This window comes from Sparus aurata, chromosome 12, assembly GCF_900880675.1.
Source record: "Sparus aurata chromosome 12, fSpaAur1.1, whole genome shotgun sequence".
Classification (NCBI taxonomy): domain Eukaryota; kingdom Metazoa; phylum Chordata; class Actinopteri; order Spariformes; family Sparidae; genus Sparus; species Sparus aurata.
Window position 1 is genome coordinate 11,622,785 of NC_044198.1, and position 22,925 is coordinate 11,645,709.

Sequence of the window (22,925 nt, forward strand, 5' to 3'; positions counted from 1 at the left end):
TAAAGACTACAGAGCCAACAGTCGCATTAGCAATGTCATCTCGTTGAACGGTCACCAAAAGACATAACTGAAACATTGCATTGTATTTTAGCTTGCTTGCAGAACTGACAAACTCTCCTTCACATTACTGCAGTTGTCAATATGGCAAGATTTGATGTGCTTTTCACCTTTTTCAATGTGTGTTAACGATGTTTGTTGAGCGAGACAATGTAGTTCACTGAACAGTTTCACACAAAACTAGATGATGTGTACCATCTTGACGACAAACAGTGACTTTATGAACTATCTATTTAATTGACAAAATTCCTTGAAATGACTCGTAACCATCAGTTTGAAATGTGCCTCTGAAAAAAACCTCTGTTTGGAGGGCAATGAGGTAGATGTGAATACACTAAATGAATGGGAAGGACTAAGTAGGGCAAGGGGTGTATTGGGATTGGGACCAGGAGTCAAGTCAAGTTGTGTTCGAGTTTTAAATCCAAGTGTGAGGCCAACTTTGACCACTCAGGTTGTGTAAGTGAGACTAATGCTTTGTTTATCCAATTCAAGGAATTGATTAGCCTATAAAGCTGAAAATGTTCAAACGTGCTTTACAGAATTAATAAGACGAAACGCAAAGACTCAATTGATTTTCATGGGGCAACTGGGTCACTGCTGTGGTAAAAGTAATGGGAGTCATCAAAGAAAGCTAATGAAAAAATACTCACATTTATCATTTATTCATATGAGTCACTTAGAAATGGTCCTCCTTCTGTTCTCTGCTGCTTTCATAAACAGAGTCAAACATGCTATTAATAAGAAAAATAACTGCTGCGACTTCAGTCCAATACTCCAAAGACTGTATTGTACCATCCTATATGTCCTGTGATCCACTGCTTTGGCCGTGAGGGAAATCCTAGACCTTTACTCACCCGTCTATCAGCAGCAGCCTGACAAAAGGTCACACAGATATTGCTTTGCACTTTCTGACCCATACTGAGCAACACTGTGCGTGTGTGTGTGTGTGTGTGTGATGACTCGTTTGCATCAAAAAGAAGAAAAATAGAAAAGAAGGATCAAAGGCTATCTTAACAGTGGCACTGGAGGTCTCCAACTTTAAGTATATTCACTCAGATTGAATCAATCTAAACAGCAGAGAATTATAGACACAATTTAGAACAAATTCCCACCTGCTGATCTACTCACAACGGGATGCACCTGCACTGACGCAAAAAAAGACAAGTATGTTTTCATGTCTTTTAAGCTTGAACGAGCAGCCTTAGCACGAAAAGAGAACGAGACGTGGCATCAGAAAACTCTGGCCAACGCTTGTCATCAGTTTGTCATATTAACCGCATTAAATCCCTTCCAGCGATAAATTATCATTATTCCGCCAGTGAGCACCTGCTGTGAAACTCTAAAACATGTTTGACACTGCAGGGAACGTACCAGACAAGTGTTACATCTGTCATTTCGAGTCCATGTTGGTATCAAACACGACGCAGTGTACATGCCGGAACGAATGTTACATCTTAATGTAGAAAGCCGACTTTTTAGTATGCCTGTAGAGTAAATTAAATCAAAGAGGGAATTTGTGTGCAAAAGTGTGAGTAAGAGTTAAAACAAGAGAGGCAAACAGAATAAGCAAGCCAGTGTGTGTGTGTGTGTGTGTGTGCGTGCGTGCGTGCGTGCGTGCGTGCGTGCGTGCGTTGACTGAGGTCCAGAGTGGAGAATTGATCTCTCAGAGGCTCAGAAGCAGCTAGTCTGTGAATACCAATCAGTGGTAATTAATAGCAGCTAATGGACTCTGTTTCTCACTCTCTCTCTGTTCTCGTCTCTTTTCCGTCTCTATTTATCCCCTCCAGTGTTCTTTCCTCTCCTTTTTATTATGCAGCAATAATAATTACTGGGATGAATAATCACTTTTTTTTCTGTCCTCACTTTATTTACTGTCCAAATCTATAGGCTTTCAGAAAGACACTTCAAACGTTCATATCTAAAGCAACAGTATTGATTTGACCTTGTCCTGTCTGCTGTTCTTCACAACATTTTGTACAAAACTCAAGTTGCACGGTGCCGTTCAAAACCAACATGCACAGTATGACATCAAAACAACCAGGTGCACTTGCAAGTTTGGACAAAATAATGGCATAAGTAGGCCTACATTAAATAGGAGAGGTCGAGAGATGTATTGCCAGGAGAGAGTATCTGTCTCTCTCTCTGTAAACCATGTGTGATTGACGGTAGATGGGAGGGGAAGAGCCGGGGCAGATTGCCCACGAGTTAATCTGTTGCAGACTTTGTTCTCTTGGATGGATTAAAAACATTTAAAGTAGGCCTTTAAAAGGCTAAAATGGGTCGCCAAAAATACTTGGGCCAGCCAAAATAAAGTGTATGTGTGGGAAACACTGTCATATCTTGAATTGGTTACATATCTTGGTTTGAAGTGACCTGCGGTGGCCTTATGTGCTGACTGTGGGCAAACTACCTCTCTAAGCTAAACATCTGAAGCGAGCCACATGCCATGCAGTTACATAAAGCCTTTCCAAGGCTTTATTTTAGTAATTAGCACTGTTACAGATGATAAAGGTTTTATCTGGAAGGAACATGTTAGCATGGTCCCGATCTTAATGCTGGTTGTCAACATGGCAAGCACTGTACCTAACAGCCCAACAGCATGTTGGCATTTATATTATGAGAATATTAGTGTTCCGCTGTTAGCGTTTAACTCAAAGCACTACTAAACCTAAATACACCCTCACAGAGACACTAGCATGGATGTAGTCTTTTAGTCTTGAAGCTCAAAAATGCCAAAATATTCCTGCTGACTGATTAAATTTCTCATTTGATATTGTTTGTTTCTCATCATAAAATTGTCAATACTTTGTACAGCACTTTCAGTCCCAGCACAACACGTAACTTTACACCTCTGTGTGGTACATGTGCTGTTAGTCAAGCCCTCCTCCCCCTCGGTGGCTCAAAGATCAACCCACACACGCCTGTCACTCATGCTGTCATCTAGCCCAAAGGCGGAAGTTAGTGAAGTCTCTTCTTCTTCTTCTACAGGTGTTTATCTCTGAAAAAAAATCTATATTTTTTTAAGAGAGCTAAAGCTTCACACAGTTTGTTTCCTATTTGGGACAAAAACCAACAAAGCTACGAGAGCTTAATTCAAAAGATGCTGACAATAAGAATATCGTACCGGAGAAATTAAAGAGACATTAACATGTAAATTACCTCTACCAGTTAAAGTATGTCTCAAGTGTCTGTTAATTAGAAGGATCTTAAAGGTATTTGCCGTTAAATGCATCGGACAAGGCCTTAGCCTTCTTCAGGGTAAGCTGAGGTCTTTGAAGTACCAACAGCTTATCCACGGGTACTTCAAAGACTGATAAAACACTGGAATCATGTTACTGTTGGAGATTTGAAGAGGATGAGGCAGAGCATTCCAGGCAGAAAGAGCAGAAGGAGAGCAGAGAGAGAGAATAATTTACAAATGTCACCGGGGCAAGATGGAAAGACTGATTGGCACAGAGCTTAAGGTGGGTGAGAGACGGCGGGGGGCAAGTGGACAAAGAGTATAGACGGTGCGTCGGACGGAAAGAGAGCGACACCAAGGCTGATGTAGAGGGTGAGGGGTGGATGGAGTTCATGCTGTACTTGCAAGCTCATTAAACAACCCTGTAATTGATGAGTGAGGAAATAAAGCCATGGAGAGATGAGGGGAGAAGAGAAAGAATCGTCAAGGGCAGAAACAACTTGATGAAAAGTGTCCTAATCACTGCTCGCCGGCCTGAGGAAGATCAATCACCAATGTCAGGAAAGACGGATGTAAAATAGAATCCTCCTGGTGATCCTTTTGTTTCCTAACTTAGCTCCTCGGTAGGGCTTTTCACATCATTACTCAACCCAATCTGCAGGGTGAAATGTTGGCAGTTTCCTCAAACCACTGACATACGTCACATTTGTACATGTCATATGTGCCATATTGACATTTCTACAATAAGCATCATATCACGTCTGTAAGCGAGAAGCCACAGGGACAAGAGACCGCGGCCTTTCAGCATGACATCACTGGATACGTAGACCTCATGACAATTTCCGGCCGTGTTTGACGCAACAAAAGTGTTATATATATATGAAGACCTCGGTACATCTGCAGCCTTGTTTGTGGCGACCAAAGCATATCGGTATTTTAAACCTAATCATGATCAATCCACAAGCTTTAACCTTAGCCAAGTGTTGATGTGCCAAAACCTAACCAGATCTTGACCACAGCACTGTAATGCAGTAAAACATTATTAAAAATGGAAATGCAAATAGAAAACTTCAGAGGCCATTTCAAGTCAGCCATAGGCTACAGTCACTCGAAAATTGTAAATAAGATTACAATTTAGATCCTGGATCTGTATGTCAAAAAAACAGATGAGTGCGTCGTGCATAATTCATTACACACGCAACACAAAATGTATTTTCTTTCATTGACTTTGTGATGAAGACCCGTGGCTGTATTAAAATGACTTGGCTTGATCACAAAATGTGCCTTTGTCTCGCATTTCTCAACTTGTTCCACATTGACGCGGGGCTATAAATCAGGTCAGAACAGACCAGCTCCGCTCCAACATCTGATAAAGCGCTGTGTACCGCGGGACGTCCGAATTTAGCTCGAGGAGCCGGTGACCATTTAGCGATAAACTAATCTCATAGAAAATCTGTGCATGCCCTCCTTTGTAACATGATAAGGAACAATATAATTAACTTAAAACTCTCCGAGCTTTTACAATATAAAAGCACAATAGAGTAATTAGGAAAGTTTAACCTCAAGGTTTTTTTTTTTGTCGGCTTTGATGAATTTACATTTTCTATCCGACTTAATTGCTCATTTATTTGGCAACAGTAGATTACAACAGGTAACACAATACGTTTGGAGTTCGTCCTTACTAGCTCCTTGTGCTTTTGCGAATAATGTCGACGCACACAGACGAGGCCTTTGTCATCAAATCCTGTACATGTGGAAAAACAGTTGTGTTCGCGAGTTTGGCCCCTGCTGTGGTGTGAACAGTGATGTCTCATTCCGAACTGCGGAATTCCCTGTTAGAGCGTGTAAAAAGGCAAATCTGAGGAGTGTGAATCAACATCGCCCCGGCCCTGTTCTGACATGTTCACCCTGATCAGGAAAACAAACTGTATGGCGAAAAGACGTAATTAAAATGCCGCGTGAGGGTTTGTTTGAAGCTGCTTTGGAAAAAAAAAGAAACTAATTTTCTCTGTTTTCCAGTTTCGCATCTCCAGCTCACAGGGAGCGGGCCTAGAGTCTATCATTTCTGAGAGCAGTCGGTTGGATGTGGCAGGGCAGTGGAGCTAATTTATGGGTCAATATAAACTTCCATCACCACAGACTGAAGCTGAAAGCTGTGCTGGCCTGCGGCAGAGATGAGGAATTGAGCAGAAACTCATAGTGTAGACACAGAACATATAGGACAGGGAGGAGAAAGGCGCCGGCAGGGTGGCACTGCAGACGCCTATGCGGAGGCTACAGATATACAAACACAATCGTATATGTTCACATTTACACTCTTGAGGGATTTTTCCTGGACAGAAAACGTACACGCCTGAGCAATAATGAATCCATCTTGAAGAGCTTTGTGTTAAATGCATCACTGCAAACAGTTAACTACAACAGTGGAATCACTCTGCGGTGGTGCGGGCGAACAAACAATGTGACTGGACGCTAGTTTAGCTAATTAGTGATGGTCGTTAACAGCATAATTCAACTCTCCAACAAGACGCTGTGAATTTGTCTGATCTGAACCACAGAGCAGAGAGAGCTGGTGTTACGGATCAACTGGTTGCTCTGTAAGCTTCCGATTTTCACCTGAACGCATCGCTGGAAACGGCAGATGTTGCAAACGGATGATAACATCTAGCCGTCTTTGTAAATGTCTCGTTGTTGCCTTTTTTGATTAAAATTTCACAACGCACCCATCTGCTCCTTTAGGAGGCTTTGTACACTTGAGCGAAGCTATGAGTATTCTGTCATGTATGTGTGAGTTGTAAGTCTATACTCCAACTGTAAATATCACCTGGCGACCTCCTGACAAGCTCCATTTCAAGACATTTTGACATGTCTCAGGAAGGCACAGGTGTAATTTATAACCTTAATTAAGGCTGCAATGCAGTGAGGCGATACACTGCCAGAGACCTGGTCTTTTACATGCTGCCTCTTTGGCATGGCTTAATGAATTGGTTTTATTAATTACCCCTGTGCTTTCCCTACTATGACAAGTTAAAATGTGTTCAAGAGGCCCCTATTTTGTTCAAATGAAAACATGTCTTCAATACCAAATCTCTCTTTTCCTCCATCACAGGGGTTGAAGATTCTTAGAGTGAGCAAATGGGGAATCATACATCTGCTTAAAATCTATTTCCATTTTAAAAATACATCAGGGTTCAGTAGGTCACCGGTGAAGTCGACTTTTGCCTCCCAGTGAGCTGGGAAAAGACCCAGTCTCATGAATGAATATGAGTGAAGGCAGCTGCTGCACACTGAACCCAATATCAGCATTCAAACAGGTAAAAATGTAAATGCAGTCACACACTAGTCCTGGAGCCGAGGGGCCAGCTTTAGACAAAACAGAGACAAGTGTGCTGCGGGTTTTTATTCTGTATGTGTTTACAATTTTGCAGATTGGCATCATTTAAGTGTGCCGAATTAGCCTTTAGCAGTTCCTCTTTGCAATGTATTCATGGGTGTAAAGACAACTATTACTGGTGTCGAGTGACACTTGAGACATTTGTAAAATGTGATTTTTCTAAGGCAGGTTCTGAGGATATACGGAACATCTTTTTCTATGATTTCTAAGCAGATCCATGGACGTTTCTCATATTATGACATCCCAGATAATATCCCTTTAAAGCATAGGTCACACTGAATCTATAAATATGCGTATCATGTCAGTGCGCTCAGATCTGACTCCAAGCAAAAGTAGCACCTCGAGTACCTCCATGAGCTGTGTGTCAAACACGCTGCTGTTGCGAGCGCTGACTGTTGGGAAGCACGCCAGATGAGCAGGTAAAAAATACAATACATAAATCCTTGTTGTTATCAGGGCACCTGGCCCTTTCACCTCATGCGGCACCTTTGTCTCATGTCTCTCCCTCAGAGCCTCAGAGTTTGAAAACGAATCTGAAATAACACAACGCTGCGACTGGGACGGCTGCTGTAATTGTTCTTTTTTTCTCTCTTGATTTAAAGATCCCGCTCACACCTTTGTTTCAGCACTTGATAAAGTAAGATAGTCTCCGTGTTCAAATCCTCGGTTTGGAGACCTCTTTGATGCTCTGTCATGACCTCTGCTAGTGCCGACTGTCAGTAAACACAACAAAGCTGCGCTGAGTGCACTCCAATTTGTAAGCACCACTGTGTTTGAGTCTGTCAGTTTGTTGTTTGCACTCTGAGTCGCCTTGAGTCATTATATAGTATATACAGTTCACTCACACACTTAAGAGTGTGCAAAACACTTTCTATCATATATAAGATCTGTGGAATTACTGCTATGCTCGATCCTCCACTTCTACTGCTCATAAATCGCATTTCCCTGACAGCTCCATTGTAAAACTTGTCTCACTGGCGATACTGAGATAGGGTGAAGGGGCTAACTGCAACATATGCAGCAATACTCAATAATTTTGGCACCGAACTACCTCGTTTCCATTCAAGCTGGCGAGGACAATCACTTTTCAGTGTGGCTGCGGCGAATCCCTCCCCTCGTGTTCTGACACTGCAAAGCTCCTCGCTGTGGTATCTCGAAGTTTATCTCATTTACCACAGAGCCTAACGAGGGGAACTGATGGTGCAAACACAGAAGGGGTGCTGCGAAAACTGATTTGGAGCCTATGTCGATAACGACAGAGAGAGACGGCGAGCCCAGGAAGAGATTTTTAATTTTAAATTCTCCTTACTCATCCACCACTGCAAACACAAAACCACGTCTTCAACCTTTTCCAACCGAGGGAAAAGTGAGAAAAGCACTCATTACTCATCAGCCGTCACTCACAACAGCAACACGTTCACCTGCCACATTGTGGACGAGAAGGTTCACGAAGAGCAAACCGAAAAATCAGGCCTGAAAACCTGCAAAAACTTTCTCGTGTCTGTATTTGCAGCCGTCCAACTGAGAGGAAATTGAAAAAGAAATACTATAAATAATTTATTTAAGAGACATATATTTTTAATTAGTTCCTCGTTTAAAAGCTTTAAATGCATCCCAGTGGTTCCTCTAACGCTGAGCAAGTGTAATGAGTCCTGCTGCCTTCAAGGACTTGTAACAATGAAAGGACCAGTAATTAGTCTGGGTTGCACAGCAAAGTTCTCCTGTCCCATGTCGGCCACTAAAGCTCTCCGATGAGTTTATCGATGCTTTTAAGGGTGTAAAAGCCTCTTTTTCAGTTCTTTGAATGGTAAACATTGAACATTTTCATCTGAACCAAAGTGGGACAATGATGATGATGATGAAGCAAAGGTTTTCCCTGGCCCCTCAATGAGGCCACGGTAGAGTGTGATCGATGGGGTGCAAGGAGTGTCTTTGATTATTCCTTAATGTTTCATGTCGTGATAGGGAGAAAGCAGGAATGGAGGGAAGGGAAACAATGGCAACCAAAATCCTCCAGCATGAGAGAGCAAGGTTATTGAGCAGCTGATTAGTGAGCGCAGCCTCAGCCAGGAGAGGGGTCAAAGGAGAAAGAAATAACATCAGGAACGACAGTAGACACTGACACACTTCTGACCCGTGGATAGTAACAGAGGAGTGAAATAAAGAAAATGTACAGCCTCGGACACAAGACTGAATATCAAGTAGTGTGAGCGCCAGGCCTTGTGAAATAAGGGGGATGATAGATTGACAGGAGGAAAAAACGGGTGATACCGCCTGGAGCGCTGGACAAAATGAGGAGATGAGCGCTGGTTGAAAGTTGTGATATAAACAAGCGATCCGTAAACAGAGAGCGAGACAGACAGAACACAGACGTGTACGGACTTGTGTGTGCGTGTGTTTGACAGATGATACACAGACGGGCGGGAAACTGACCTGTGAGCACGGCCTTGGCGGAGGGTTCGGCCAGATCCAGGGCGGACTTGCCGTCGGTGTTGCGGATGTTGGGGTCAGCTCCATGCTGCAGTAACACTGTACAACAACAGGGCAGACACAGACAGTAGCTGAGCTCCTGGACTGACATGCAAACTCCCCGACACACACCTCCTGCTAGTCCTCCTCCTCCTCCACCTCCACCCACTGCTCCTCCTCCTCCTCCTCCTCCTCCTGCTGCTGAACCACATCCTGCTACATAAACTGATCTTCCTGGACCTCCTCCGCTCTCTGCCCCTTGCTCCTCCGCTATCACTCCTCCTCTGGTCGTGTCTCCTGGCTCTCCTGGCAGCACCTCTGCACGTCCTGCTTCACATTTCTCTGCTCCTCCTCCGGCTGCTCCTCCTCTGTTGCTAGCGCTGCTCCCTCGGCTGCCCCTGGCTGCCCCTGCCCTGCGAGCCATGCTGCTGATGTAAACAGACATGCCACAACAAGAGCAGCGAGAGCTACGCTACAGCAGCACCGCCGGAGAGAAACAGCGGACCTTACAAAGCGTCTACGTGACTGGCTACAAAACACATCACACTTCCACGGAGGAGCTGGGGGAGGCTACGGTTAAGCTGAGAAAATAGTATTAAAAAAAAAAACGAGTGAGGGAGGAGCGGCTACAGCTAAAGAAGTCAGCGGCGGCAGCAGCAGCAGCGACGAGCTGGCCAGGCAGTGCGAGTGGAGAGACTCTCGCCTCTCCGACTGACTGAGCGATGCAGCGGAGAGCAAGATGAGAGGAGAGAGGAGAGAGGGGAGAGGAGAGGAGGAGAGGGGAGGGGGGAGGACGGGTGGGGGCTGAGAGTCAGAGAGGATGGGAGAGGTAGAGGACGAAAAGAGGGGAGGCAGAGCAAAAACAAAACAAGAGTGTTTGTGTGACTGTGTGGGGGAGAGGGAGGGGGGAGAGAGTAGGGAGTAGTAAAAACAGGGGCAGCGGAGAGGAGAATAAGAAAGGAAAGAAAAGGATGGGATGGGAAGGGAAAGGGAGAAAAAGAATAGAAGAGAGGAGAAGGGAGGAGAGGGCAAAGGAGAGGAGATGAGGATTTCAGGAGAGGAGAGAAAGGAAAGAGGAGAAGAGAAGAGAAGAGGAGAGGAGAGGAGAGGAGAGGAGAGGAGAGGAGAGGAGAGGAGAGTCATGCGTCTAGAGAACAGGTCTGAGCTGAATAACAAACTGCCTGCGCTCACTTCTTTTTTCGGTAAATAATCTCTTTTGAGGGGGCTAGTGTCAATACTCTAACTGGCTTCCCCTCTACCTCACTTCCCTCTATTGTGATTGCTGAGCGGTCCCGGGTGCACATGCCCTTTGACTTGTGTACACTTCGAACCACCCTGCTCAGCTCCGTGAGGGAAGAGGGGAGAAGAGGCGAGAGCATGTGCGCACGCATGCATGCATGTGTGAGGGTGTGTGTTAGTGTGTTTGTGTGTGCATGTGTGTGCCTCTGCCCCGGCACTGACGCAGACTTTAGTCACCCACTCACCCCTCAACAAAAATATGATTTAGCTCTGCACCAATCCCACACACACACACACACACACACACACACACACACACACAAGTAAGCAAACACACTTATGCCGATACCCGATGGTGTGAGAATAAAGATACGCACATAGTGAGGCAGACAGAGAAATCCAGTCTGAACCACTGTCTGATTCATCCACACTTGTCTACTTATAATGTTTTGTTTGTGGTTTTGTCTCTAATGGGCACGGCTCTGCTATAATACCTGCCAGAGCCCTCTCTGAACAGCCTAAATCCCCTTTTCGGACAGGATTAGTTTTCAGGACAATGTCATAATGCAACAGTTATCCTTTAACTATCAGCAGTGTCGATGTGCCACAAGAAACTTTAGGGGGGGAAAAAAATTTAAATTGAGATATTCAGATGTATATCTAAGGTGTGTTGTTCCAATACGAAAACTGCGAATGGGAAACACTGCTCCCAACAAGGGGACAAAGTGCTGCCACAGAAAGCAGCAGATAACAACAAACAACCAGCAGACGGGTGAAATTTTATGCAGTCTCATTTCCACGGGAGCTTTTAGTCGGTCTAAATTTACATTTGCGGCCTTTTGCCAGTTTTAAGCAAACGCCAGTTTTAAGCAAACGTTTAGGCAAAGAGCTGCCGGCACTTATCTGGGCAAAAGTCAAACCTCCAGCCTACATAATAAAGATAAGGAAGTGCGCCGTGCTGTCGCTGTCAGTAAAAATGAGCAGCAAGAAACGAGAAAGGAGGGCTGCAGAGAAACACATGAATCTGAAACAAACAGAGTGTTTATATCGAACGTAGGTGATTAGTAATGATTTTGATAACAAATGCCTTTTTAAGTAATTTATCCAGGAAAAATGACAAACAATTACTGCTTTTAGCGTCTCAAATGTGACAAATTTGCTCCATTCCACTGCTTGACATCACTGTAAATTCAACATCTTCAGGTTCCGGGCTGCTTATCGTACAAAACAGGCAATTTAAAAGACCTCACCTGAAGCGCTGAGAAATTCTAACGAGCGATTTCCACTATCTTTGTAATTTTATATGTAAATGTTTAACCAGAGAGAATAATCAATAATTCACATTTTCATTCATATTTCATCCCAATTTAACCGATGCAATCGACTTAACATGTGTCTTAGAAAGTTCCCCTGAGATGTGGGCAGGGCATCGCGCAGTTCAATCCAATTAAACCAGATAACATCCAGCCATCTCATCAACCGCACCGACAGCCAGAGGAATCCAAACACATATGACCACAACCAGTAAAATGACACAAAGTGGAACTGAGGACACTGTGTACCGAACAGTGATTCGTGGAGGCAATAATTTTTTAAAACCCAGAGCCAATCGTGCGGCTCCTTTGGGATTTCCGAGATCGTCTTATCCTAAGTTTGTTGACGAGATTTTCCCCCCCGAGACCTTGAGCTTCAAGACATGCAGGTCTGGTAATGAGAGATTAATTTCTTCTTACTCGACTTGTCTGAACACCAGAGAAGAGGATCGACCGCCCGTCGTGCTGAGCTGAAGTTACAGTCGAATCACAGTTGATTTGACCCCACTGCCAAATCTCTAACCTGGCATGGAGACCAAAAGCTCTGCCCAGTGAACAAGCTGCTGGAGGTCATGTGTATTCTGTTGACATGCCTTGTTTTGCTTGTAACCGTGCAGCTAGGATGGCAAATCACGCACAAAAATGCAACAAGGTCAGCTTCCAGAACAAACCTTTAACCATAAATGCAATTAGGACAAATAAATACAACATTATTTTAAGATTGCAGAGGTCCATCTGAGTGTTTCAACCTCACCAACAATGCTGAAAGCTTTATGGGCTGAAAATACACACAACTGTTGACCAGAGGTGTGATTTTCAACACTCAATGGCAAAGATTATGTCATTCCATGTTGGAAAACTATAAATTGCCTGTGCTGCATTATTTGACTTGTGAAGACCTGGTTTAGGTTGCTTCCATAACCCTGCTTCTCTGACTAACACGAGGAGGCATCAAAAAACTAGGACGGGCAGGAGGACAGACAGGAAGACGGACGCTTCTCCGCGTACAGCTGTGGTATTTTTTTTCCTCATATAAGTTGACAAGGACAGTTACAGTTACTACGTATCTTTTGTTTGGTCATATAACGTTGCTTTGTGGGAAATTTCTCTTTATTAAGTTGAGTGAAGGACCTGTGTAGTTATCAGGCTGTCAGACCGACACGCCCCCGCTCCGCGCCTCTGGTTTATCCGTTCACACTGGGATGGTTCGCCAATAATACGGCCCTGATACTACCTCCAGAGGCGGATCAGCACCGGAGCGAAATTTCACCCCTCGCCGCATCTGAAACTTTCACACAGACGAGGAGGCAGAGAATTGGTGCAGGATCCCCGCATACAAACAGCAGTGTGAATGGGGCTACTGTTAAAGCCCCTGTACGGAGTTTTTAACTGGATATAGAAAAGCCTCTGCTTTCTGCTGATGTGTCTCTGTTACCTACAACAGCAAATGAGCCCATCAGCGTGAAGATACGCTTTTTCTAAGTAGTCTAATTCTATACCTCTGAAAGGCATTGGTCGGGTCGGACCACTGACGAAACGATTTACGGCAGTCAGACCGGAACTGACGACATTCAGGATACGGCATAGCTGTTTTGTTGCTACGCTAGCCAGTGCTAACCGAGCTAAAACTTTTGTCATGGCTGATAATGAGACAAAGAAAAGAAAAAGAATTCGAACCGAAGACCAACGAAAGGCCAAGAGGGAATCCGATCGAGCTAGGGCTAAACACGGATAAACATTGGCGATTCCTTCCAGAGATGGAGAGAGTTGCGGGGCTTGAAGGGAGGGTCGGATCCAGAATTTGCCCGATTCCTCCTAGACAGGTTTGTAAATTTTATTTCATTTATGAAATGTAATGCGGGACGTAGTTTACAGCAATACATGAATTTGTGTTGTTACAGCAAAGCTGGCTAACGTTACCACTAGATTAGCTCTAGATACTACACTCGTGAAAACGACAACAAACGTCTTAGATCACGCATCCATTTCAGCTGTGTGCATCAGCCCAGCCGACCTGCAACGATGCATCGGTAATATCCTCTGTCATTATAAATGATTCAGTTTTACTTAGAACAAAACATCCATCACAATCACTGTGACTTTGCTGTAACGCTAGCTCTGTAGCACCGTGGGTAATATATATAGCTGGGAAATTGCAGTGCAACAGCAGCATTACTTTGTTTCACCGGCGGCATTTTATATTAAGTAGAAATACAAATAGACACAGTACCTCGTCCATATGCACGCTGCAGATAGCTGCTAAAATAAAAAAATAAAAAAAAGTTTTCAAAGCAAGTCACGTCGTCTTTCCGACGTTTCCAAAACAAATCTACACGCGCCGGCCAGACAAACGTCTTCACGACAGTGGGCGCTAGAGCTCATGGGAAATGCAGTTTTCATTCCGGCAAAACACTACCGCTTTCGTCCAGCGGGGCCGCCAAAATCAACACTAAATGAAAAGTCTGTACAGGGGCTTTAAGCAAAGTCTTAACTCAACTTCTCAGACTTCTCAGACTTTTCTTTCATCCATTGCTTTCAATAAATTGTGAGAGCTAACTTTCAGACAGAAAATGAGATATTCAGCATATGAATGGAAATATTGAGTCATCTTTACATTGTATCAGATTTCTTGCTGTTGTCTGGTAATGCATGAAAACACTTGTCTGTTCTGTTTCTGCAGACAAGGATTTTTAAAGCATCTTGAAAATATTTAACCTTTGAACCATTAGTGAATAACATATATCCGTATATCATCCACTTGTTTCACAAAATCCCACTCCCAGTGCTCCGACAACAACTACACTGGGATCTGCTGGGAGCAGTGCATGACAGGTTGACTTGACTGTGTAACAAGGACTCTGTGTCACAATAACATTGTTGTAGAGTTCAATTAAACGAAGCATAGCCTAGTGTTGGGCCCATGAATGATTGTTGATGGCTAACAGTCATCGGCTCTACCATTGTAGCGTTGTGATGAAACCACCACCCACACCAATGCCAGGGTGCATCCTGCCACACACACTACCACACACAGACAGGGTCCAAAATGAACACCTGCCAAGCACCAAATGTGGGCAGATTTTTTTGCTCTGGTGAGTAAAAGCTTGTTACTGAAAATAGCAGTTACTTGATGTAACTCTGGTTCAATGAGTACATGTGTACCCCTTCATGAATTAACCCTATCAAGACGACGTAGAATTCATAGTAACTTAATTCCCATAAGACGACCTCCAACAATATTACCATCCATCGCCATGTTTAGTTGTAAACAGCATCATGCATCAAACTGCTATACATACCCTACTGTGGCCTCAGTACAACAGCACCCTCTGCTTGACCTGCTCCATCTATACCCCGATGATTGTCACTCCAAGAAGACGGTTCTCATGGAAGAACATTTAGGTATTTTGATCTAAATTCCTTCATACGTCGGATTTGCCAAATATAAAACTACACAAACTTGCTCGATTCGATCTAATGAACACAACATCTTCTTTAAGAATAGTGCATGTATTTCAACACCAATCAACACCTTTGCACAGCAATGCTTAAAGTCGTGCTGCAGACAAAAACATGACACATTTAGCAGTGTTTGCAATTATATCAATTAGAACACTTTCATACAGCTGCTTAAAGACATGTCATTACAGAAGTGCCATTAAAACACATCTTGTGTTTCATGGGCGGCTGTCAAGGTGACGAGACAGGAATGATCAAAATTATACACTAGTGATGTTACACTGTCAACTATAATAATGGAAAACCATTATGGACAGCGACCCGGAGGGAGCTGTGGTGATCTGCCAACTGAACCTTGTAAGATGTCATGCCAATATGACAGTAAATCATAGAAACACAAAAACAAAAAAGAAACCCGAATAGCACTTAGTAGAGAGCATATCTCCACCTACCCCCTTTTATACTCACTCATAGACACCTGATATCTAAGTTCGCCTAATTTTTTTTGCCATCCAGGTCCATATATTATACCCTGAGAAATTACAAAAATGTCAAAAATCCTGCCAAAAAAACCAACCAAATTCCTGGATGATAATGAGGTGAACTTTGAATTATGTTTCATTTTGTTCATTGTAGTTGCTCTTGGTATCATATTCAATCTCTTTGTTCAGACCTCGGAGAAAATGTTTTAGTATGAGAGTATGATTAGTTTCTCGAATCTCTTTGTCAGAGTCATTCTTGTCCGTGAGAGGTCACAAAAAGCTGGAGTGAAGATACAAACACCCAACTAATGAATTTATGTACCTAAAAGTGGAGCTTGACATTACTAACATAGCATGACATCATATATACTGAATTAGATTCTTTCTTTGTGTTCTGTAGTTTTGTATTCTGGTGTATTTTAAACTTAAGTTTATGTTTATGTTTTATTTTCCTGTCTAATTAAGTGTTCTTGTTGACTGATGTTAATGTTAATCACTGCTCCGATTAAAAATCAACACCAAGCATGGGTGAATGAAGTCCAACAGCAAAGATGAATTATTTAACCTCGATATCAGTGCCATTCATAATTATTGATAAATCAATAACTGCTCTCGGGCCTGACAACAGGGTGAGGTTTGTGCATGTTGATCATCATAGCTCCACACAGCCCTCTGCTGCTATGCAGTCCTTCAGAGCGCAGACGCTCTGCAGCAGCTTCTGGAGAAATACGAACGACTGGAGCAACTTTTCCCTCCTTGTTGCTCTAAGCAATCTGATCCTGGCAGCAAGGTGACGACGACCATCATTGCAGTCTTTTGTTATTACTCCTCACGCTGAGCGATGCTTTTCCATTAAGATCATAAAGATTATCCTACAAACGTACAGCTTGGATGCTTTCCCTGCTACAGCGTTTCTCGTCTACTTCAGATTTTCCTTGGGGAACAGCAATACAGCCTCTCTATTATTCAATCCACCTTTAAAGATCAACTGCTGCTACTGATGTCCTTTCTAAACCGAGCCTGTGGTGCTGTATCACTTTTTAAATGAGAACTACGTTGGTGGGAGCTTACACATTGTAAGACAGAAAGAAATCGATGCTCTTTGATCCCCTGCGTGGGTTTAAGAATAAGCAGTGACACAGTAATTGCACTTTACAGGTTATTTGTTGCTTTGTGCCTAATAGAAAATAATAGCATACAGTCTGCGGGTGGTTTATTACAGTTTCTAAAATTACTGTGCGATTATACAGAACTCCAGGTTATGACTTTAGAGGGTCACAAACACTATACTTCAAAATCTACGGAGGATTTAATATCTCAAACTTTGCCTCAGACACCACCGCAAATAATGTAACACATGTGTCATAGTAAAGTTAGGCCTTTGTATTGGCCACAATCCAGCAATAAGTCAGGCATCACAATAAAGCGGTTCTGAATCAACATATTGTGTATATTTTCCAATCATTTTAGACATACTGGTATAAAGAAATAAAGAATACACCACCATATATGTATCTCCATAAGTCACTTTTTAAATGCTAGGACTGGGCAACAAAATCAAATAGGATCTTTAACAAGAATACTGTAGGAATGACTTCTGGTACAAAATATTCACACACTGAAACTATGATTTAAAAAAGATCAAAAGTATCGGATATAATTTTAAGTGTAAATAAGTGGGTAAAGGCAATTATAAGAACGAGGAAAACAGTCCAGTAAGGTCAGAAAAATACACAACTTCATAAATGCAGCCTTTAAAATGAGGAAAAGACAGCACTAATGCCATATTACAGTGTAACAATGTCCAAAAGCTAATACGAACTACAGTGTTGGTAACGCTTAATTATAACCATCATTAATAAATGGCCAATTTATAGTTAAAGGGGCTCTGTGTTGCCCTGTTAACAAACAATGGAACGCTTCATAACGATTTATTAAACAATTGTTAACAATACTTTGCATACATGGCCATTAAAAAGTATTAATAAATGGTTTTAAAGCAATTCATTGTTTGTTGACAGTGAAATAACCATTTGCTTGGGTTTCATTAACTTTACACATACCTTTTATTAAAGATGGTTATTAAAAAGGGTTACCATATTCTCACCTCACAAAACCATGCCATATCATCATATTGCCATGCCCCAAGAAACACTGACTTTTTGTCCCCTCAGGAATGATGCAACTCTGGGAACCACTGTTGCAACCAGTGTCAATGTTTTCTGCTTCTGTTCTGTTCACATAACTGATTCAATCTGACTCTGTCAACAGAAACAAAGAAGAAACTCCAAGTGCAACCAGATGCTGTATGATTAACATACCGACTCACTATGCAATCAGACATCCTGTTTATCAGTTAATACATACTGTACACACACACAACAACATTCTGAGCATTAGTTTATTGTGCTTACCTATACAGACGTCTATCTTGCCTTTAATGGCAGCTTCATGGAGTGGCGTGTAGTTCCAGTTGTCCCGAGCGTTGGGGTCGGCCCCCTGGCACAGCAACAAGGACACAACCTGAAAACAACACAGAACATCTGGATTTAATCGTTGCGTGGCATAAAAAAACCATTAAATCCCAGGTGCCCCTCTGTTTTCACGGGGAAACATTAATGAAGATGTGACGCTGTAGAGCTTTTTTGAGCAAGACAAAATTAAAACTGTCACTTTTTGGTGGTCTCAAAAAGTACTTTGGTTCAATTTCGTGCCCCAACAACAGTCCGACTGATACCAATTCCATCAGGTTGTCAATCTCACACTGCATCTTATGTGAAAAGATAATCCTACACCTCCCCCCTGCACTGCCACCCATTACACTTTCTGTTCAAGTGTGCAAGTCACCAAAAAAACATAAAAACGAAGCTGACGACTACTTTCACTCAGCTGTGTAGTGACTGAGTAATTGGTTTCAGCTTGGACAGTGTTTACTCTCATCACAATGCTAATCATCGCAGCGATCATGCAGTTGCATTAAGCACGCCACTTTTCTGACAAGGTCGCAAAGTGCTCTCCTGGAAAGCTCTAAAAGCCTCTAAAACATCCGAAACTGTAAACATTAGATTGATCACTGTGGTTAATGGCCGCGAGGACAAAAAGCACGAGCACATCCGTCACAGATATTGCAGCACATCATGAAGCACAGGCATGACCAGAATATGGAAGAAGGAGCAATGAGAGTGAATGTTTAGGATTTCCTCAGTGTGATCTTTAAGGTTGACTGTCCACATCATAGTTTAGAGGCAAACAGAACTGATTTGCATGTTTAAGCAGAGTCAACTTTTGCTCTCGTAACAACACCGGCTGCAATTTACTCCTACGTCCAGTCTGGATTTTACTACCACACCAATTCTTGGGCACAAAATTGCCTCCCAAACTTTTTATCACCGGCAATAATTTAAATTCTGCTAAAGTTTTAACTGTTTGGGACTACTTTGTTCCGAGGAGGGTGTTGAAAGAGCGGCACACATTTTTCACCTTTGTGTCTAATGGGTATTCACAGTCACCTTCACTGTTCTCTGTTGATTTATGTTACTTTAGCACGAATCATTGCCCACGAAGTATCTCATATAACTACACTAAAACAGTTGTGGTGTCAGAAAGTTCAAACACAAATGAAAATGCATATCTGTAAAAGTCCTGCATTCAAAGTCTTTCTTTGGTCAAATTTTAAGTATAGGTATTATAAGCTAAATGTGCTCAAAGTATTAAAGTTTGAAGTACTGATCGTGCAATAAAATGGTCCCTGTCAGTGTTTCCATTATGTTTTTGGATTCATTTTACTGCTGTGTGAATGTTAATGTTGAATTTTACTGCTAAAGATCTTTACGGCTGAGCTCATTTTAACTACTTTATATAATTAGATAGTTTAATCCACAACAATGCATTAAATTCAGTAAGATCATCATTTGTTTGTACTGTCACTGTCCTGTGAGAGACATGTATCTGTTTAATGTCAACTTTTTAAAAGTATTTTTTGGCCTTTTATGGCTTAATGTTGATAGGACAGCTGAGAGATGTCAGGAAATGGGATGAGAGAAAGGGGGGATGACCCGCAGCAAAGGACCGCATGTTGGACTCGAACCCTGGGCTGCTGCAGCAAGGAAAAAGCCTCTGTACATGGGATGTGCTCTCTACCACTACTGAAAATGTGTCTTTTTATTTGGGGTGTCCCAGTGTAGCCCAAAGAAAAAGACAAATACTGTGTCAGAAAAACAGCCTGTATCCAGTTTGGGAAAATGCCTTTTTTTTTTTAGCTAATACAAGGTGGTTTATTAAAAGTTTATTTAGCTTAAGAAGGGGGAGAATTTGAAGGATTAACACATTAACCCCTCAGTTTATCTCAAACATCACATTAAAAATCACCAAGTATGGTGATAAATAGCTTTAACTGGAGTTAAAGAGCATGAAAAATTGTCATCTGGAAAGTTACGGTAACCACAGCTGTCAGACACATGTAGTGTAGGGCTTCAGCGGTCATTGTAACAAAGTCAACAGTCTGAATACAGTGTACATTTTCTTATTCAAGGTTTACTCCGACTGTATTAGTGACAGATTTGTGGTGTCTATAGTCGCAGTCAGAGTCAATACAGCATTTTTGCTGTACTGATATGCTGGCTGTTGTCTGTCTGGAATATGAATTCAACAGGTGGCCGATTCTTACATATTGCACCTTAAATTACAGTACTTGAGTGAATCCGCTTAGCTACATTCACCAGCTGCGTGACATATGATACCACAGAAGTAAAAGAGCGGCAACAACAGGATAACATCAATCCCAATGATTCTTTGTGAAGTCTCACCTCGGAGTGACCGAATGAGCAGGCGTTGTGAAGCGGGATCAGGCCGCCGTCATCCCGCGCATGCACATTAGCGCCCGTCTGAAGCAGGTGGTCCACCACATCTTTCCGCCCGAAACCTGAGACAAGAACAGAGAGAGCAGGGAGGGGAGGGAGGGGAGGGAGGGGAGAGAGGGGAGGGAGGAGAGGATGGAGGGGAAAGAGAGGACGGAGAGAGACTGATGTTGAAACAATTCAGACGACAGTAAGTTGTCTTGCACAGGGACTCTGACTCAGCAACTTTAAAAGCTGTTCATTTTATGTCCTGTCTCACGTCTTCTGTATGTTTGGCTCCCTACTCTAAACTGCTTTTATTTTTTTTTCCCTATTCATGCATTTTGTTCATTAGCTTCTGTCAGGCACTCGCAGCAGCTGTTTGGGAAGTGAAGCCTGATACGTCTTCACTACAAACCTGCAGTGCGCCTCGAGAGAATCTGTTCTTGTTCAGGCTGCGGAGGATTAGGAGGGCCCGGGAAGTAAAACAGCTGTGCGTGTTTTTGTTTTTGTTGTTTTGTCTGCACTGGCGGAGTAATTAAAAAAGAGGCGAGTCTGGAGCTGAAGGGAAAGACGAGCCTGATTTATATCTGCGGGCTTCCTTGGTTCACAAACAAGTACAGTGAGGGTGCATATGAAAAAAATGAAATCTGGTGTTGATATTATTGAGTCTATGTTGAGCTTGTGCTGAGCGTTTAAATATGACATTTGTTATGTTTTAATAACACCACAGGCTTTCATATTTTAAACCACTTTTTTGATTCTGACGATACTCATGCATAAACAGGGATTTCTCAGAGCTGCGTTGTGTCTTTCTGTTGGCCGTGCATCGATCTTTTAACGCACAAAACAACTGTCTATGTGTGTGCAGGCCCACAAACAAACCTAAATGGCAGCTTGTCCCTTGGTGATTATTGTAGGTATGTCACTATCTATACATTTAACACAATGTCCAACCTTGAAACAAATTAAAATGCAAGTCATCTTTTCATCTGCAAATGCAAGGTGAGTTAGAGCAGCTCAAGTAATTCAGATATTTCAGCTGCTGTGCCAACTGAGGCAGCAGATCTGAACAAATGACTAAATCAAATGCTTCCCAAAGCCACTTTGTTGTTATCATTACAATGACTTCATCATCCTGCAGAAAGAGTGATGGAGGACATGACAGCAGAAGTAAACATTAGGCGTTTGCTTGAGAAAAAAAGAGAGTAAATATTCAATACTTGACTCCAACTGACTGAAAATTGTGTTTTTCATAGTTGTTGAATGTCAAATGTGTTGTCTTTCTAAAGTCACCCTATAGTGGTGAAACATGCAGCTAACAGTTGTGCTTGTAGCTAATGTCTGTTAGCTCCTCTGGCTCTCCCCAGCCTCTCCAGTCAGAGGTCTGCAGTCACTTTGGTTTGTTTAAAACGTGATATTCGTGGTTTACCTGCAGCGAAGTGCAGGGGTGTCGATTTCCGTCCTGCCATATCTTTAGCGTTCACATTGACCGCATCCACCAGCTTCTTCACCCTCGACACATCCCCGTTCCGACAGGCTTCAAACAGCTCCCTAAACGCCCCGTTTGCTCCACCGCCGCCGCCGCCGCTGCTGCTGCCGCTGCTGCTGCCGCCGCTGCCCGGGTTGCCGCTGCCCGAGTCGGGCGTAGAGCCGGGGCTGGTCCCGCTACCCTCGGTGGTGGTCGGGGAGCTAGCGCTGCTGCTAGCGCTGCTGCTGCTGCTGCCGCTGCTGCTGCTGGCGGTGAGGGCCAGAGCTGGGGAGGTGGTGGTGGGAGAGGCAGGGGCTACCTCACCGTCAGCGGCGTTCTCCATCGCGCCTCGGTGGGGAAGCGGGGTGGCATCGTCGGCGGGTGCCGGCGGAGAGCCAGGCGGGGTGCCGGGGAGAGAGGAGCCGCGGGGCGGGGAAGACAGCAGGGAGTTTGGCTGCTGTTGCTGCTGCTGAGAGGTGCGACGAGGCGTCGCCATTTTCACAACACAACAGTCCCCACTAGCAACAAAAACACTGCTGACAGCTTCCTGCCCAGGAGAGTCACACTTCCGCTCGGATCACGTCCATCTGTACACACGATCTGCATATGAAAACACATAACACATGGGCTGAGTCTGTCAACAAGGCCTTAAGAAAGCCTTACTGGGATATCGGGACAATAAAAATAAAATAGTATCATTTATTTGATGAAAATATTTGCATGCTTTGCAGACTGAATATCTTCTAGAGTGGTTTATTCTCTCCAGTTATATAAACTGAGCCCATCCCACACTTGCATATTAGAGTTTGTTTATTCATTATTATTATTATTATTATTATTATTATTATTATTATTATTATTATTATTATTATTATTATTATTGTTGTTGTTGTTGTTGTTATTATTAAAAATAGTTTTAAGAATAGTGAACAGGTGAGTAAATGGAAGTTTGTGTTTTAATTCAGGTCTGTAGACAGGTCTATATTTGTAAGAGTAACATGACAATCATGTTTGAGATAACCATA

The 22,925-nt window shown here is 43.0% G+C and overlaps 1 protein-coding gene across 1 annotated transcript in view; it reads right to left on the reverse strand.

Annotated features, from left to right (window-relative positions):
- Window positions 1–22,437, reverse strand: part of tnksa (tankyrase, TRF1-interacting ankyrin-related ADP-ribose polymerase a) — a 99,830-nt gene extending 77,393 nt beyond the window's left edge. Inside the window, exons 1-4 of the mRNA XM_030435292.1 lie at window positions 21,862–22,437; window positions 20,400–20,515; window positions 18,009–18,117; window positions 9,066–9,161 (exon numbers count right to left, since the gene is read on the reverse strand). Coding sequence (XP_030291152.1) covers window positions 9,066–9,161; window positions 18,009–18,117; window positions 20,400–20,515; window positions 21,862–22,396 — 856 coding nt within the window. The 5' untranslated portion in view covers window positions 22,397–22,437. The remainder of the gene's footprint in view (window positions 1–9,065; window positions 9,162–18,008; window positions 18,118–20,399; window positions 20,516–21,861) is intronic.
- Window positions 22,438–22,925: the final 488 nt, after the last annotated feature.